At 37.4% G+C, this 20,073-nt stretch overlaps 1 protein-coding gene across 1 annotated transcript in view; it reads left to right on the forward strand.

The window, feature by feature from the left end:
- Positions 1-20,073, forward strand: part of RNF144A (ring finger protein 144A) — a 65,752-nt gene that overhangs the window by 26,043 nt on the left and 19,636 nt on the right. Inside the window, exons 2-5 of the mRNA XM_027840236.1 lie at positions 3,025-3,129; positions 3,306-3,366; positions 10,016-10,223; positions 15,173-15,320. Coding sequence (XP_027696037.1) covers positions 3,025-3,129; positions 3,306-3,366; positions 10,016-10,223; positions 15,173-15,320 — 522 coding nt within the window. The remainder of the gene's footprint in view (positions 1-3,024; positions 3,130-3,305; positions 3,367-10,015; positions 10,224-15,172; positions 15,321-20,073) is intronic.

Raw genomic sequence — 20,073 nt, forward strand, 5'->3', positions numbered from 1 at the left:
TTTACCACTTAAAGTGATCATGTGTACATACATACATATCTATGTGTGTATATATATATATATATATGTATGTATATGGATTTGAGGCAGCTAGGATATTGGTAATGTTTTGGCATTACAGATAAGGAGAATATGCATTCTACTGAGAGCAGTAAAATGTACCTTTGTACGTTTATAGCCTCTACTTCCACAGTAGAGTCTATATGGGTTTGCGTAGCATATGTATGAGTTTGACGAATTTTATTCGATACTTTAAAATAATTTTCTGCTTTTAGATTTTTAAATATAACATGTGAATCTGTGAATCATGTATTACCTCTGGAGTTGAGATTCTCATTTTTAATGGATGCTGAGGTCAGTCACTTGAATTCTCATCAACCTTTATATAGTTGAAAAAAATGGATACATCTTTCTCTTTTCCACTGTAATCATCCAGTTGATGGTGCAAAGGGACTGTAATTGCAAGAAACTTTCAAATCCTTTTTTAGCCAAAGGTGACTCCCATCACCTTTTCCTCACCATCTCCCCAACCCCATTTAATGATAGCGCTTTCCCCTTTAGGATTATCTCCAATTTACTCTATCTCTTATTGATCCATAGTTGTTCACATGTTTCCCTCATTAGACTATGAGCTCTTTAAGAATGAAGACTTTTTTTTTTGCTTTTTACCTTTATTTGTAGCTCTACTGCTCAGCACAGTGCCTAGCACATAGTAGGGGCTTAATAAATGCTTACTTGTTGATTTCACCATCTTGTCAGTGTCCTTAAATTGTGAGATTTTTAACAAAGGCCTATTAAAGCTTGATAACTTTATGTTAAAAATGTGAGACTGACTAAGTCTTAGTATTTGTCCAGGAAATGTTGAATTGAATTATTTGTATTTCATTGTTTATTAATGTAGTTCTACTTATTTAGAATTTAAATTTTATGAAAACCAAAAACTAACCTCATTTACAGACACTTCCATTCTCATTTCCTTGTGTTTTAGCCTACTATTTGGGCTGGCTAGTAGGATACATGCCACTTATAGGGAGAGCTATCAACAATGGTCCTGCTCTAGCACTTGAACATCTTTAATTGACAATGGGGAAAATGGATCTGAAAAAGCTATTATTTTGGTGCCCAGAACAGTAATATGGGGGTTTAGCTCTTCTGAGCCACACCTCATGGAATGTGTAAGTTCTAAGTCATCACCACAGTGGCCATCTAATCCACACCCTTCTTTTAGAAGATGGGGAAGCTGACTGAAGTCCAGTATGAGAAACCATTTGTCCAAGATCATACAAGAAGTTAGCTGCAGAACAAGGACTGAAACTGAGGTCTCTTGACTCTGAGTTCTGTGTTCTTTCCATTACACCATCCTGTTTTCATTTCATTTCCTCTTCCTCTCAAGCTGCTCTCTTGCTCACTATGAATAAGCACAGAGGAAGATATTTCTCAAGACTATGACATTCAGTACCTGGTACAGGCCTCAGAGTTCATCTCAAACACAAAGGTATCCTGGTACCTAGTTCCATAAACTGTGGGGTAGCAGAGGATACCAGTGACCTGTGAAGACTGCAGTATCATAGAATTAGAGCTAGGAGGGTCCTTAGAGGTCATCATGTCCAATTCCCTCATTATACAGATGGGCAAACTGAAGCTAACATAAGGAGCTTGCCTAGGGTCACACAGCTAGTAAGTGTTGGAAAGAGGATTAGAACTTGGGTTTTATTAACGCTAAGTGCAGAGCTCTATCTACTGTGCTAGTTAGCTGCTTCAACATGTCAAGTCTTTGGGGCTATTTAATCACATATGTTCCAATCCAGCCTCTAGCTACAAGACTGAAATACATGCTGATTTAAAAAAAAATTTAAAAAGGAAGAAAGAAAAGGTGCCATCTGTGATCCATTGGGGCTGACATCATTATTTGCTTATTTATTATTTTTTAAAAATTATTTTTGGTTTGAACCTCTGATTCCTTTGGCATAGGGAACTCCTAATAGGGAAACCACATCAAACAAGTTAGATTTGCAACTACTCTGTATTGTATTGTGGTAGAAAACTTCCTAGGAGTACTGAGAGATTAAGGGACTTGCCCAAGGTCATACAGCTAGTACATGTTGGAGGAGAGACTTGAACCTAGGCCTTTCTGATTCTGAGTCTAGCTTACTGTGCCAGCTGCTTCTTTGCCAGTAGACATATTTTAACTTTCATATGTAATCATCATCATCATTACCATCATCATCATCATCATAGCTAACATTTATATAGTGCTTACTCTATAGGCACCGTGCTAGGGCTTTACAATTATTATCTCATTTGAGCCTCAAAACGACCCAGAAAGGTAGATGCTATTATTATCTCCATTTTATAAATGAGGAAACAGAGACTAACAGGGGTTAAATGAGTTGCCCAGGGCCATGCAGCTAATAAACATCTGAGGTTAGATTTGAACTCAGGTCTTCCTGACTCCGGGTGCAGTGCTCTATACACTATTCTTCGAGATTCCAACTTCCTCATTTCACAGTTCTGTCCCAAAGAGACCCAAGGATATATCCAAAGCTTTATGACTCTGATATCTTATTTATTATATTTGAGAATAACTATTTGGAAGATTGGTGTGATTCTGCAGACACTGGGAATGGGTCATTCTTGATAGTCAGGTCTTTTTTTTAAGATATCTGAGGCATCTCAACATGTCCAAAATAAAACTTATTTCTGGAATTATTTTTTTTCTCTTTGTATCCTTAGTACCTGGAACTTATTAGGCACTTAATAAATACTTGTTGATTTATTATATACCAGAACTCTTAAAACAAACAAAACTTGGATTATTTTAGATAGATATCTTTCTGTGATGGATGATATTTGCCCTTGCCTTCTTAAATAAGGGTTTAATAAACTTAATTTAGCTATTTCTTGACAACTTGTGGTCATCATCTTGAAGACCTACAGTTCTGCTTTTTTTTTTCCATTAATGACTATTATGTTGATAACATAATGGAAGAATGTTTAAATATCTTTTCTTTGCTTTTCTTACAGTGCCTGAAACAGTATGTTGAGCTGTTGATCAAAGAAGGACTAGAAACTGCAATTAGCTGCCCAGATGCAGCTTGCCCGAAACGAGGTCATCTACAAGAGAATGAGGCATGTTAATAATACAAATGAGTCTCTTAATGCATGAAAACTTATTCCAATTAGATTACCTGGTTGGTTTGCTCTGGCCTATATACTAGAAGCTCTTAAAAGTCATACACATTTAAATATGCTTTTGATTTTCCTCTAGCTTTAAGCTTATTTCTGTTCTTTGTGTTTTTAATTAGATTGAATGTATGGTTGCGTCTGAAATTATGCAAAGATATAAAAAGCTGCAGTTTGAAAGAGGTATGTAATTGTCCTTGTACTTGCCTGCCCCACTTGCTGATTTGTTGTTGTTGTTGTTTTTGTTGTTGTTGTCGTTGTTGGAGGGGGAGGGTACAGAGAGAAATAGCAATCTTTTGAAATAAAAATGTTATTTTTATTGAAAAGCTGAATAACAACAATAACAGCATCATAAATTTACGTCATAATTTAATGTTTTATTTTTTATAATTAATTTATTTTTAATTTCCAAAATTCACTTCCGTAAGATTTTGAGTTTTAAATTTTCTCCTTCTCCTCCCTCCTCCCCAAGACTACATGCAGTCTGATATAGGTTCTACTTAAACAGTCATATTAAACATATTTTCACATTAGTCATGATGTAAAGAATTAGAATTAATGGGAGGAACCACATAATTTAATATTTTTGTAGCCCTTTCCCTACAACAACTCAATGTGATGGGTCCTACATTATTATTTTACAGATGAGGAAACTTAGGCTTAGAAAGGTAAAATCACCTGTTTATTAACATTAATTTCAGAGCCTGATTATAATCCAGACCTTCTCCAAATCCAAGGTTCTTTGGATTATAGGACTTTGGCTATAAAATGAAACTTTATAAATCAAATCATATTTTAAATCATCTGCAGTGAGCCCACGATCTAAAGGAATGTTATTGTACATGCCTTTGAAGGGGTAAAAATTATTTTTGTAAAACAAATCTTTATCACAACCATCATTATAATAGCTAACATTTATAGAGCACATTAGAGCTTGCTAAGTGTTTTGTATCTATATTATCTCTTGTGATCATCCTTCAGTTTGTTTAGTGCAGGTTAAAAAACTCACATGAGAGTGAGGGGACTACATTATATAGTCTGTGATTCCATAATGTCTTTGAAGCTCTATTATTTAGTTTTCTGAGTTCTCATCCAGATTTACTGTTCTGTGGTTCTTAGGTTTCTATCAACCCCAAGATTCTATGATCCCTAAATTGGAATTTTGTTGTATTGAATCTGCTAAAGTGAAATTTATCTAGAATTATCTGCCCCTCAGAGTATATATCCTCCAACCAAAAGATGATATATTTAGGGAAGAAAGCAATCTTAGAGAATATCTAGTCCAATCTACTATAGATAGGTAAAATGAGGTCCACAGAAAGTAAGTGATTTGCTTGAAGTCATGCTAGCATAAAGAGTTTGAAGTGGAATGTCTCCAATGGCCTTGTTTCTACACTGTCCAACATCAACAAAAAGAATTCTGGAATTGGAATCAGAAGACCTAGGTTGTGATTCTGACAATCTTGCTTATCTTGGGTAAATCATTCCCTCTCTTTGGGCTTCAGTGGCCTCATATGTAAAATTATGTAGTTGGCCTCGATTATCTCCTCGTACCTTTCCTGTTTTAATTTGTGTGATCTGACAGAAAAGGTCCCATAATCACTTATTCTATATAACTAGCAACCATAGACCACCAGTACAGGGCCTTAGATGGTGAGTTTTAAAAACCAATCACCCGATAACTTTCGTACACTAAGAATTGAAATATAACGTGGTTATCCTCTGAAGGACAAGTTTTTTTTTCTTTGTTTCCTGAAAGACTGTTCTTTTTTTTTTTTTAACTCTAGTATAGGGCACATTCCTGACTTAAAAAAATCAATTCTCTTTTTTCAAAATAAACCAAAAAAAAATTATTATATCTTGGATTTTGAACCCATCCATCATATAGGAAAATGAACCGATCATCCACAATTAATTATTTACCCCAAACTTGTCTGTACAAAGATTCCCCGAGTCACTTGAAGTTTCAGAAGTTCTGTTTGGTTGTGCATGTTATATGATGTGTATACTTGATTCTTCTTCACATGTTCAGAGCCTTGCCCATCTTGTTTATCTCCTATTAGTATTCAACACTGAACGATGGTTTTAAATCAAAAAACACTTTCAAATGTAAGTGGAATACACAATCAGTTCTGAAGCAAACCCCAACTGGTTCATTTGTCTGGTTGGAAGACACAGATCAGAATCTTGTGAATTTGCTTTAAATGCTGAGGGGAAAATCATTGCCTGTCACAGCTTTCTTCCAAAAACAGTGTATTCTGCATTTTTTTTTCCTTTTAAAAAATGGTGTTAGAATGTGCTTTTAGAAGTCTGTACATTTAGATGACATCTGTTGGGTTTTTTTTTTAAGTTCATCATACACAACACTTTTATAAAGTGGCACATGCTATAAAAAGCAAATATGTTAAATTATAAAATTAGTTAATCCAGATTCTAAAATGTTTTAAAGCTCTTGTGCAATCATTCCTGAGGGAGAATTTTTCACCAAAACTACCAGATTTAGGGTTACAAGTAAATAAACCATTCGGGTCACTGCTTTGTTAGACAAGGGGGCTGGATAATTTTTCCTGTCCAAGAATCTTTTGAAACTATTTAAAAATTAAAAAAAAATAAGGCCATTCACTTTAACCTGAAAGAAAACAAAGAGCTTTCCTCCTCAACACCTCATACAAAATTACTGCTTTTTTATTTTTAAACAGTGCAACAAGCATTTATTAAGCACTTACTGAGTGCTGAGTATCTGAGCCAATGCTACAAGTACTTGAGGTTGCAAAGATTAAAAAAAAAAATGTAGTTCCTGTCCTCTACAAGTTTATGTCCTGAGGTGGGGGATGGGGAGGGGGAAGCACACTATAGATAAATACAAAATATTAGCAGTGATTATCTCCTCAATTTATCTTATGTATATCTTGTTTGCATATAATAGTCAGTGTGTTGCCTACTCCATTAGTCTGTGAGCTCCTTGAGAAAATAAGAATACAGGACTGTTTTTTTTTCTTTCTTTTTTAAAACATTAAAACTATTTCTAGCTATCTAAATGTCATTTTATTAAAAACTAATAAGTTCAGAATTCGTCAGACCAAAAGGCAATCTAACCAGGTTAAAAAAAAAAACCCTGAATTCCTAGGAATGTTTGAAAGAAATTCAGCTTGGTTACTTTTTAAAACCAGGTGAAGAGCTCTCATTAGACTATCAAAGGTAGAAGGTAAAGATCCCTAAGGACCTTGTTTTAATAAATAAATGAATATTATTCATAATTACCTTACCAATAATTTCTTTTATTTTTCCTTTCCTTTTCCCTTTCCTTTCCTTCCCCTTCCCCTTCCCTTTTCCCTTTTCCTTTCCCTTTTCCTTCTCCCTTTCCCATCTTTCCCTTTCCCCTTTTTCCCTTTCCTTTCTTTTCTTTTATTGGTAGCTCTTTCTCAACTGTTATTTTCCTCCAAAGATTAGGCTTAACCCCTGAAATCTTATTTTACAACTTTCGATTTGCTTAGAAAATTATCCTACCTAATAAGGCCTGACTATTTTCATAAGTTGAGAATCCTTGAGTTATGTCTTAAAATCTTATTGTTGAATGCTCCCCAACTCCTCATAGAGAAGTGATAGACTCAGAACAAATATTGAGATTGTTTTCTTTGTTTTTCTTTTTAGACATGGCCTATGTGACAATTTGTTTTGCTTGACTATACATATTTCTAACAGGGGTCTTATTTTTTCTTGTGTCACTGGAGGGTGAGAGAGAGAAAAAGAGAGAATGTGGACCTTTGTGAAAATAAGACAAAATGGAATTTTTAAAAGAATCTACTTGATAGGATATAAGAAGGTTCAGACATCTGTAGTTACTGATAAGTCTTGCTTAGTTAAAAAGAACTAGGCCAGAGCTTCCAATATCACCAACGTAAAATTAGTGAATTTTGCCTAGTGTGTCCTTTTTGATTCAGTCCTGCATTGTATGTGCAGTATGACCCACTGAAGCCTGGGGAATGTGTGAAAATGTTAGTGGAATTCGTAGCACAGAGACCATAAGCAATATGTTCATGATGTTAAGTGCCTCCTGGAGATGAAGCCAGTGTGGCAGGTGAACTGGACCAGAATCCCTTTCACTCTCTATGTCTCCTGATGACAATCCGGCCCACCAGGTGCCAGGCAACAAACCCAGTGTTAACACTGTAGAAACTCAAAAAGTCAGAAAATTAAATTAGTTTCCATGGGAACTTCAGCTATGTCTCCTTTCCTTCACAATCCTATCGATAATAGGGCCTGTTATTATGTGATAGCATAATGGACAATGCTATCTATCTAGGCTATTTCTTTGTTCCTGTTGAAAGACCCTGGACTAACATATCCCTGTATAATGCACACACTCAAGGAAATACAAGCTGGGCTGGAAAAAAAAACAAAAAACAAAAACGTGATCCACTCATGTTCTCTGGGGCATAGGAAATTGAATGGAAAATGGAATGGATTTGAAATAGTAGCCCTAGGTCCAAATTATGGTTCTGCTGCTTTTTACTGGTGTGATTCTGGGCAAATCACCTGATTAGATCTCAGTTTCCTCATGTATAAAATGAGGGAGTCAGTTTAGTTGTCTTCTAAGGTCTTTTGCAGCACTGTGATAATATTTCTGGGTGAGTTCTAGTCATTTTCTTTTTCTTTTCTTTTTTTTTTTTTAGTGAGGCAATCAGGGTTAAGTGACTTGCCCAAGGTCACACGGCTAGGACGTGGACAAGTGTTTGGTCTGAGGCCGGATTTGAACTCAGGTCCTCCTGACTTCAGGGCCAGTGCTCTATCCACTGTGCCATCTACCTGCCCCCATCTAGTCATTTTCTAAAGGCTAAAGTGGGCAGTCAGTCATGGGAAATGGTGCAACATTATCCTATTTCTGACTCAGGGTGAATTTTTGTCCTTTAAAGATATGATCCTGGACCAAACATAGGGACAGGAAAAGGGGAGTAAGAGAAGTCATGGAAGGGGAAAGCTGAATGATAGGATGTCAGATCTAGAAGGGACCTTAGCAGTTAGTTAGCAGATGAGAAAATGGAGGCTTAGAAAGTGACAGACTCGGCCAAGGTCACCCAAATCCTAAGTACCAGAGCCAGGATTTGAACTCAAGTCTTCTGATTCTGTGGACTTTCTTTTATGCCACTCTGCCTCCCAAGAGCCATCCTGTTTCTCCTGGCACTTCTCTCTGGGGTGTCTGAGATTTGTGGCTATCAAGAACTGGTGGGAGGTAGAAATAAACATAACTTTGCAGTTACTTTTAGTTCAGGCCATTCATTTTGTTTCCCTGGGATCCAGCAGTCATGTCCATAAAGGGATACAGGGTCACTTTTAGACAGAATTGTCAAATTTATTTAAAATTTCTCTCTAGTGCTCTTTTGCTCGGACTTTCCAATGTCAACCTAGAGTCAATTTATCAAAGAGCCAAGAAGGAATTCAGAGATTACCTAGGCCAACCCCATCATCTTTTACATGAGAAAATTAAGCCTTAGACAAGTGGTGGCTTGGCCAAGGTCATAACAAGGTGAGAAGGAATAGAATTAGGATTCAGACTCTAAAACCCACTACTCTTTCCAACATAATTTCCAATTACTTCATGCTGCTGAATAATTAGGGCTCTTCAAGGTGGCAGTGTTTTTTAGCCTCTGCATTTCCAACCTCTAGAGATGTCATGGAGTAGCAGAAAGGCCATTGGAAGTCTGAAGACCTAAGTTCAAATCTCCATTAACTATTTATGTGATCATGGGAAAGTCACTCCTGGGCCTTAGTTTCCTCCTATGTAGAATGAAAGGTTTACACTAAGTTATCTCTAATACTCACTTCATCTCCAAATCCTATGACCTTATAACATTACCTCTTTTTCTCTGTCACTTCCCACCCTCCACTTCCATTACCTTCCATTACCTTCCATTGCATCTGATTTTCTCATGGGCCCTCCTCTGAACCAGGCTGCAATGACTTGAGAAAAATTAAATTAGTGCTTGAAAAATTAAATGAATGGCTTTAGATGAAGGGCTCAGTCCCTGAATTTAAGATTCAGATTCCCCTCCACCCCCAGTTTTTAAGGAAATAAAAGCAGAAGGATGGGGAAGGGGAGAAAGGGAGCCTGTTCTCTTACCCCAATATTTATAAGACTTTAATCAAGTTGATAACAGGGCTGAGAAGTGGAAAGGTTGTATTTATCTTAAAAAGTGCAGTTTTGAAATGAAACTTGGGAGTGGAGTGGAGCAGCCTCTAAATACCACTCTGTAGATTTGGGTCATTGTTTTAAATTAAGTATAAACCCTGAGCTCCAATAATCTTTGCAGTCAAGTGACATTGATACTCGAGAGACAGCCCCCCCCCCCCCGGAAATTAGTCCATGATTTAAATGAAAATTTCAGGACAAGAAGGGTAATGTAGCTACCAGTCATTTGAATGATTTGATTAATGGTGTATCAGTGCTAATAATTTTCATAAAGGAATATTTCTTCTATCCACCCTTCTCCTGTTGAAATCCTTTCCCCTCCTTTAAGGAGTAGCATAAATGTCATCTCAACCATAGCATGCTATTTCTACTTCTCATGTGTACTTAGCCTATGTTATTTGGTATTATCGTTATTTGTCTGCTTCAGAATCCTCTCCTTCTACTACACTAAACTCTGTGAGGGCAAGAATTCTATATTATTTACTTCTCTGCCAATACGTAACACAGTGGTTCCCTGAACCCAAAGAGTGATCAATTCCAACCTGGGCATAGGTCCCTCAGTACTATATGCTCTGTTAAGTGTTTGTTGAATTGAAGGTAGAGTATCTTGTAATTCTAACTGGATGTTTCACATTCCTACACTAGAAGTACTGCTGGATCCCTGCCGGACATGGTGCCCATCTTCTACTTGCCAGGCTGTTTGCCAACTTCAAGATATGGGGCCACAAACACCACAGCTGGTGCAGTGTAAGGCATGCAACATGGAATTCTGTTCTTCTTGCAAAGCCAACTGGCATCCTGGGCAAGGCTGCCAAGAAACAATGCCAGTCACCTTCCTCCCCGGAGAAACAAGGTAGCCTCTTTTTACAGGATGCTTCTGGCTTATACCAGTTACATGAGGCTTCAGCAAGAAGGGTGGGGTCAGAAAGCCTCTGTCTTCCCCTAGGAGAAGGGTCTTTAGGACATGAGGAATGTCTTGGGGGTATTTGCCACATTACATAACACATCCCCTGAGTTACTTGGTTCTGTTGTAATTTCCATCTTTAGTGAGGGGGAAGAGAGATAGCAAGGACACCTTATTCATCAAAATATGCTGCCTCACTCCCACTAGACTGCAGTTCCAGGTCTCAGGGAGATAGCATGGCCAAAGTACTGTGCTCTAGCCCAGTGTGGGCCTTAGAATCAGAAAATTTACATTCAAGCCATACCTCTCCCACTAACTTCCTGTGTGATCTTGAGAAAGTTATCCCACTTCTCTGAATTTGCTCAGTGACATTGGTTTACTAAGCCTACAGTCAGAAATATCTGAATTCCAATCTGTCCTCAGACACTATCTTTATGACCCCGGGCAAACCACGTAACCTCTCTCTGCCTCGGTTTCCTCAACTAAAATTGGGGGTGAAATAGCACTTACTTCCCAAGGTTGTTGTGAGTATCAAATGGCACATAGTAGGTACTTAAATGTCCTCTTTTCTTCTCTTCTCTCCTCTTCCATAATAACAATGATGATGATGATGATGATAGTTAATATTTATAAATTGCTTTAAGATTTGCAAAATACTTTACATATACAGAGTATCCCAAAAAATCTTTTGTGTTTTTAAGCTCTGATAGCTTAAAACTGTATTGAGACCTCTGAGATACCCTCTGATTTGATCCTCACAATAATCCTGTGAGGTAAGTGTATTGTAAATGAAGAAACTGAGGCTCAGAGAGGTTAAGTGTCTTGCCAAGGGTTATCAACTATCTCAGGCAGGATTTGACCTTAGATCTTCTTAAGTACTAACCCAGAACTCTATTTACACTGTCTCTCTTAAATCATAATCATCTATGAGATGGTGATAATAATACACTATGTACCTTTGAGGTTGTGGTGAAGTTCAAATAAATAGAAGTAAAGGCCTTGATGAAATGTAAAATTTTATTTTAAATTTCAAGACATTAATAATAGTAATTCTGATGATAATAAATACTGATGTGTGTTTCTTTATCCCAAGGCCTGATAGAATAGGGTTCAAACATCACATTTCCCTATGCATTGAGGGTCCTTTGGATCATAGTACTAGACAAGACCTTTATAACCAGGTCTATAGGGAAATAAATTTATCTTGAAGGTTAGAGAGAAATAAGGAGATTTAAGATCACTAAGTAGATGATTAAAAAACAAAACAAAATCTAGCTGCCCTTGATGAAATCAAATTACCACGCCCAGGTGAACCACATCCTAGAATACTTAAAGAGTTGGCAGATGGGATTACTGAACCACTATTACTGACCTTTGAAAGAATGGGTAGAACAGATTGAACAGTCCTGAAAAAGCACAAATATCCAGATTTTCCAGAAAGGAAAAAAGGTTATTTTTCAAACTATAGGCTAATAGCCTTGACTTTTATTCTTGGCAAATTTCTGGAATGGATTATTAAAGGGGTGGTTTATGAGCATTAAGAAAAAAAAGTAAATACCACTAAAACACAATAGACTTCATTAAGAATAGGCAATGCTGGAGTCTCGTTTTTTTCTGATCTGACAGGGCAACTAGATGAACAGATCAAGATATTGCCATAGATATGACTTATTAGAATGTCAGTAGGGCATTTGATAGTTTCACATAATATTCTTGTGGACAAGATAGAGATATTTGGGATAGATGATAGTAAAGTAGACTCACAACTGGTGGAAAGATTGGACCCAAAGAATAGTGATTACTAGGTCATTGTCAACCTGGTTACAGGATCCCCCTTGGCATGCCCCAGAATGGTACCTTTGACCCTTTCTTGTTTGACAGATTTATCAATAACTTATAGAAAAGCAGGCATATGTTATGCTTATCATTTTTGAGACCTCATGAAGCTGAGAACAATGTTATCTATTGGATGACAAATCCCGAAATCTCACAACCTATTAGAATAATGGGCCTAATCTATTAAAGTGAAATTTAATAGGGGAAAAATACCATGTCTTGCATTTGTCTTCAAGAAATCTGCTTTATCCTCCCTACAGGATAGGAAGCAACCATTTTTGTGAAAAAGAAATGGAGGGGTTAGGGGATTGCTGCTATAGGCTTATTTATTGACACACTGATCTCAATCATTCTCCAAGCTCAGCATATCCTGACATCTCCCTGGGTTTTCTTTTCTCCTTCAGAGACTACTAGGGATGCAGAACTGTGCCATGAAGATATAGCATCTGTTAGCACCCTCTCCTCATCACTCCCCAAATCAGTCCATGGGATGGCACTCACTTTCAGAGCCTCACAGTCTCGGTACTTGAAACACCAACAAAGTGTCAGCCTGCCCCTAGCCCCAGGATCCACTTTCAATTTTCCCACCAATTAAAATTTGTCCTAGGGTCAAAGCATACCTCCTAGTGATCCATAGTCAGACTCATGAACAAACTGCTGAGAATCCATGGCCAGATATGCCCACGAACCATTTGCATTTCTTTATAACCTTCAAATGAGATAATATTTATAAAGTGCTGAACATAGTGCCTGGCATATAGTTGGCACTTTACAAATGCTTATCCTCTCCACCGCCCAACTTACCTCTCATTCACTGACCCATTCTGTCACTCTTCATCAGTTCAGTTTCTCCAGCCACAGTGTTAGCTCTGGCTCTATCCATGGCCCGTTTTCTGCATACTCTGTTACAGTCTCTTGAATTCCTTCATCAGAAATACCCAAGGAACGTAAATTGTAACTACTCCTCATGTTAAAGAATGATCACTGGCCCCAAAGGGACTGGAGGATGTGTGGCCATAATAATAGCACTTACATAGCACTTTAAAGTTTGTGAAGGGACTTCATTAATAGTGTCCCATTTGATCCTCATAATAACCCTATGAGGTAGGTGCTATTATTATTCTCATTGTATAGATAAGAAAACTGAGGCAGGCAGTGGTTTAGTGATTTGAACAAGATCACACAGCCAGTATATGTCTGAGACTGGATTCACACTCAAGTCTTCCTGACTTGTGTTTTGTCCACTGTACTATCTAGCTATCTGACATAGTGAATAGCTACAGGCACCTGTCATTCTGTACTGCTTTCTCCGCGCAAATGCCTGACTTTCACTTTGGGCATTCCCAGGGTCTAAGCACCATGTGGCAGCCAAGAAAGCTAATGTGATCTTAGGCTCCATTTAGGGAAATGTAATGCCTAAAACAAGGGAAGGGATAGGTACTACTCTGCTCTGCCCTAGTTGCACAACATCTGGAGTGTGGCCCTGAGTTCTTGCTACACATGTATTAGGAGGGACATTCATAAGCTATTGCATATCTAGATGTTATAGCCAGGATGATGACCATGTCTTATGAAGGACAGTTGGAGGGCCCGATGTTTAGCCTGGAGAAAAGAAAACAATTTAGTTATAGGGGCAGAGAACAGTGCAGAAAAGGAAGATAGCTGTACTCAAATATTCATAGCCCTCTCATGTGGCAGAAGGGTTAGATTTGTTATCCTTGTCTCTAGGCAGATGAATTTAAAGCAGTGGTGAAAATTTGCAGCGTTTGATTTCAGCTTGACATGAGGGAAATTTTCCTAAAGGTTAGACTTATCCAAAAGAGTAATAGGCTTCCTTATGGAGTGCTGAGCTCTCTCTCTCAAAGAAGGTCTTCAAATGGACATTGAAACTGATCTTATAGGCGATATTTTCGAGGGAATTCCAGCTCACTGGGCCATATGATCTCTGAGATCCCTTCCAACTATGGTAAATACCATTTAACTATAAATATTAATATATAGGATCATAGAACTTAAAGGAGCCTTAGAGGCCCATCTAGTCTGACTTCTTTGTTTTACAGATTTAAAAAACCGAGGCTCAGGCAAGTTAGGTGACTTGCTCAAAGGTCATATAGGTCCAAAGCAGTAAAGAAAGGGTGGACCTCAGATCCTTTTACTCCAAAGCTAGTATGTTTTCTACTTAACTGTATAATTGTGCTCCTTCCCTTTCAGTGTAGATGACTCATGTCTCTATTAATACTGTCATTCACAGAATCTTGAATTATAAAGACTCAAGGAACTTCTTAAGGTTACCTGTTTTAGTTCCTTTCCTTTGGAGTTATGGTGGTATTATCCCCATTTTACAGATATGACTCCAAGAAACGAAGTAATTTGCTCCCACATCTAGGTCAAAGGTAGAAGCAGGGCTGGAAGCCTGAACTCCTCTTGCTTCTTGTGAAGTTTTCTTTCCATTCCTCCATGTTGCTTCCCATTATGATTTCTCACATGTGGATAAGTGAACTAGAGAGAATATGAAGTAGCCTTAGTAAGAGCTTATCCTGTTTAACTTTTCCATAGGATTTTCTTAAAAGGTGAGTGTGGACAGTCTCCTCAGGTGTCTACTTTGGAGAACTTTGGGTGGCAAAGTGTTTGTGTGTATGTATTTGATATTAACATTAGAAAGACCATGGGATTTATAGTCTAAGGATCTGGGTTCAGATACTGCTTTGTAACCCATGGGATTTCATACAAGTCACTTAACCTCTCTGAGCCTCGGTTTCCCCATCTATAAAAATGCAGTTTGGACTAGATAATCTCTAAGGCTGCTTTCCCCTCTTAACTATAGGTGCCCATATATTCATACCTCATATGCTTCCAAGGTATTATCCCATCTTACATAACCAGCCCTGGTGAGGTGAGTTGCTTCTTGTAAATATAGTGCTTTAAACAGGAAAAAGAAAAAAAAAACCATTCTGGAATTTATATTGAGAAAACTGGTATTGCTGAAGATGTAGAATGCTAATTGGTAAAGAGTAAGATTGAGATGGCAATGCAGAGTAAACCTAACAAAGTGTCTCCCACAGCTCATCTTTCAAAATAGACGAGGAAGACGCACCAATCAAACGCTGCCCAAAGTGCCGAGTGTACATTGAACGGGATGAAGGTTGTGCCCAAATGATGTGCAAAAACTGCAAACATGCATTCTGCTGGTACTGCCTCGAGTCCTTAGATGTGAGTATGCCCCACCCCACAGTCTTGGAACCTGGCTACTTAGCCTTGGTTTCCATATTCATCACTGAATGAAGACAAGTGCAATGACACCATGAACAACTTTTTTTTTCATTATTTTGAGGTAGGGGATTGGGGAGGAAGGAGGTAACATTTTCTTTGCCAGTATCCAATTTTTTTTTTGTTTTTGTTTTTTGTTGTTTTGTTTTTGAGGCATGGCGAAATTGATGAAATGGCACCGATTTTTTTTTTCAAAGACCCCTAACCCACTCCTTTCATTGAGGATTTAATAAGTGTAACACATCAGGCCTACAAAAAAAAATACAAGATACAATACTTGCCCTCTAGGAGCTGACAGTTAGTATACACGAAACTGTCAAATAACAATTGAAAGATTCAAATAATCTTTTGGTCATCCTTGAAATAGCAGTTCATAGAAGCAAGAGAAGAGATACCATGAGCCAATACATGATTAAGAGGCAAATGAGACACTGGTTAGTGCTGCTCTGGTTAGGGAAAGCTTTATGGATAAGGAGTAATTCAGCCCAAAATACTCTTTGGAGTATTTATATATAGGCAAATGAACTGTAATATAGGATTGGAGAATTCCATTTAAGGCAGATGGGCTATAATGCAGCATCCTAAGAATTAAAGTCAAAAGGACCTTAAAGATACTCTAGTGCCATTTTCTTAATGTACTGATGGGAAGTTGAGGCCAAGAGGGGGTGACTTATCCAAGCTCACACAGATAGAATAAGAGCTTTCAGGTGAAGCAGCTTAATTTTTTGGGGAGTGGACAGTTTGTATGAATAAAAACCCATTTATCCAAAATCAAAAAATTCAGAACTGGAAAGGACCTTAGATGTCATCTGGTTCAGTTCCTTCAAATTATACATGAAGAAATTAAATTAAAAAGGCAGAAAGCACTGTGCCTATGATCACCTTGATCCAATTAACCAGAATTTGTACTAATCTTTTGTAGTGAGAATGATAATCAGTCATGACTCTGTAGTGCCATAGACTATTAAAATCCTTCTGAATCTTCAAATTGATCTATGTTTAGTTAAGTATTTTCTAGTGTATTCTATTTTATAAAATTTAATTCAATAAGCACGTATTTAATGCTAGCAATATATGTGGTACTGTACTAGGCACTGACAGAAAGTTTAGATAAGGTACAGGAAGATATGAACTTAGGTCTTTTAAGTCCAGATCTAGTATGTTTAGATGGGCAGCTAGGTAACACAGTAGAGAGAATGTCAGGTCTGGAGTCAGGAAGAATCTTCTTCGTGAGTTCAAATCTTGTCTCAGATACTTAATAGCTGTGGAACCCTGTTTTCCTCAGTTTCTTCATCTGTAAAATGAGCTGAAGGAAATGACAAACTAGTATCTTTGTGAAGAAAACCCCAAATGGGGTCATGGAGAGTCAGATATGACTGAAATGACTGAACCACATTAAGTATATTTAGTCCCTACCCTCATAAAATTTACACCTACTTAAAAAGATTAGGACGAACATAAAAATAACTTTAATCATAGGATTATTATTCTTGAGGGATCTCAGAGGCATTCTGGAGCCAAGAGGAATCTCAGAGGTCATCTAGCCTAACCCTATTTTACATATGAGGAAACTCTGACCCAGGTACTTTCCCATGGTACCCAGCAATAGTCTCCCATGGAGAAGTGATTGGAACCAAGATCATCTGATTCCCAAGCCATGACTTTTCCCACTGTGTCATGCTGATAAGAGCACCAGAGAGAGGTAAACTAAATGCCCTATTAAGTTTAAAGAGGGAAATTAGTTCCTAGGATAGTCATGGAAAGGTTCATAGAGAAGTTGGCATTTCAGCTAGTTTTTTAAAGGATCTATTACACTGAGAGGTCATGTTGCTTAGTGGAGAGTCAGCTTTAGAACCAAAACAACATGTGTTGAAGTCAACTTTCACACACACAGGCTTTTGTGACCCTGGACATTCTGTCAGTGCAGTACAAACTCTCTTAGTGCAGTACAAATTCTCTCAGTTTGGAGTTGGCAGAAGAAGGAAGGTGCTGACCTACACCGGGGGTGGGGGGGTACTTTAGTGATTTGTGAGTTTTTCTTCATCAATCAAATCACAAGTCAGCTTCCCATACTCTTAAAGGATGCTTAGGAATGCAGCAGGCAGATCATGAAAGAGGACATTCTAGCATAGGATATGGATGGAGGCTTAGAGTCAACAAACAGTCATTAAGTACTACACAAATGCCACAAATGCTGGAAAACAAAGACAAAATTAAAAATATTCTCTGCCCTCAAGGAATTTACTTTCTCTTTGGGAGCTGGAAGATGAGAAGACTTGTATACAGATAAGTACATAATATAAAGTAATTTAAGGTGGTAGCAATCAGGAAAGGCATTATGTAAGTGGTGATACTTGAGCCAGGCCTTTAATAAATCTAAGGATTCCAAGAGATGGGGGATGAGGGTGCATTCCAGGCCTAGGAGGTATGGCCTGTGCAAAGGAGGGATGTTGAGTAAGCCATTTTGAATGCAGTGTTGCATGTGGATGGATAGTAACAAGAAGTCTGTCTAGACAGAGATTGGAGCAAGATTGTAAAGCAGAAAACTCTGATTTGGTCAGAGTGATAAAATACATGGATGAAAATAACATGATAAAGTGGAACCAAATAGTGGAGTTCCTTGAATGCCAGACATTTGAACTTTATTTGGAAAGAAATGAGGAATTCTTGTAGGGAAAATTAATGTAATAAAATATAATATGATGTGATATGATATGATATAACATGATATAACATGATATAATATGTAATATTATATGTTATGATAATATAAAGGTTGGATTTGGCAGGTAGAAAAGGGAATGGGAGGTTAATTCTGGTGTAGTATATAAAGATAATTATTTTATTTTTTATGATTTTGTTCATTATATGGTATAGAAAGGCAATTTATCTATAACTTATGACCTGTGTTGTCTGTGGCATTGAGAGGTTAAGTCTCTTGCCTATGGTCATACAGCTAATGAAAGAAGAACTCAGATCTATAGTAGGTCTTAATGACCCCAAGGCTCGCAATCCACAGTGTACTCCTCTTGGTAACCATATTAATCAAGATATTTAGTTGACCAGACTATCTGGTTCCTTCTCTCTTATCTTAAAAATAAGCAATAGTTAGCTATACTTTGTTAATGGCATATGGGCTCCTCCCATAAGTTGTAAGGCCCTGGTGATGCAGGTGCTACTTGTCTAATGGTTAAATTATCCATAGCTTTATTTATTTTTTTCTACCTTTACCAGCTCTCCACTATTATCAGCTCATTAGAACTTCACCCAAAGTTGTCAGGGAAAGGGACATGAATTGAACTGATTTGCTTTATCTTGGCCACTTTGTCCAAAGGTTCCAAAGGGGATGAGTTTGAAATGGACTAAAAGTCACATGGAACATCTATATATTTCATGTATTCCTCCTCCTCCCCCCTTTCACTATCTTGAATTCTCTAGCTCAGTGGTGTCAGACTCAAATAGGTTGTATATAAGGATCTCTGACAGCCACATGTTGACTTACAAAACCACACATTAAAAAATCAAAACAAGAAAAAAGAAAGAAGAATAAAAAAGAAAACCACACACACATTTTAATATGCCAACACATTAACATCAGATAGGAGCTACATTTTAATCTGGTTTGGGGCTGAACTTGGGAGTGTTGTGAGCCACATGTTTGCTATCTCTACAGTTGATTGTAAATGGGCAGGTGGCTGCTCTGGTTCTAGAGATTTTCATTCTCCCTCTGGAAAGATCCAATTTTATAATGACTATCTCTACATGCTTTCTGTTGCTCTAAAAGAATACTATCTGACAGACCTTGCAAACCAGCATTCAAATATTTGTTTAAAAAAATTGCAAAGACCTTTCAATGGCTTTGGTTTAAGCCTGAGTTAATACCAGTTAAGGAGAGGAGCAAAAACTACCAAGGTTTGATGACAGAATATTTTCTGTTTAGCATTTTCAATCAATGTACTGTTGAGGAGGCAATACAGGAAAGGAAAGACTATTTTAATTTGGTTGCCATAGAAAACAGATTCTAAAGCAAAAAGATTTAGCTTTTATGTTTGGTTATTAGAGACATTCACATCAATTTAATACTAATTACTAAAATGTGAGGCACTAGGCCAGGAATGCTCTTAAAAAGGCATATGAGAGTATTTCATTAGGCAATTGAATTTTGCTTGCCTGTAATAGTCTGTGGAGAGAGAAAACCTCTTGCTAATAGGTGCATCATATATTGTTTTTGATTGAAAAATCATACATGATTTAAGACAGTTTCTGTCTGGTCATTTGCTTTGGCTTAGCATTCAAGGCTTTCCATAATCTGGCTCCAGCCTATTTCTCCAACCCTATCTGCAATAGCTCCACCATAAAAATAAATAAATAAATAACCTTTACATAGTACTTTAAGAGTTGAAAAGAGATAGATGTACATGCATACATATATGTGTATGTGTAGCCTAGGTACTATACATGCACATGCATACGCATACCACTTAACTCTCCAGGGCATTAATCAATCAATGGACCTAATGAAACTTTAAATGGTTTATAACCTGTGATCTCTTTATGAATTTTGGATCTCTAGTCCTGCCCGTTGTATTTATGTGTGGCATAGAACTTGGTCAATTCATAAATGAGCTCCTTCCAGAGTAGATTAGCCTAACAGTGGAAGATTTCAATTCTGAAGTTAAGGATTCCTAAATGAGCC

This window comes from Vombatus ursinus, unplaced genomic scaffold (genome assembly GCF_900497805.2).
Source record: "Vombatus ursinus unplaced genomic scaffold, bare-nosed wombat genome assembly UNPS02014841.1, whole genome shotgun sequence".
NCBI lineage: Eukaryota > Metazoa > Chordata > Mammalia > Diprotodontia > Vombatidae > Vombatus > Vombatus ursinus.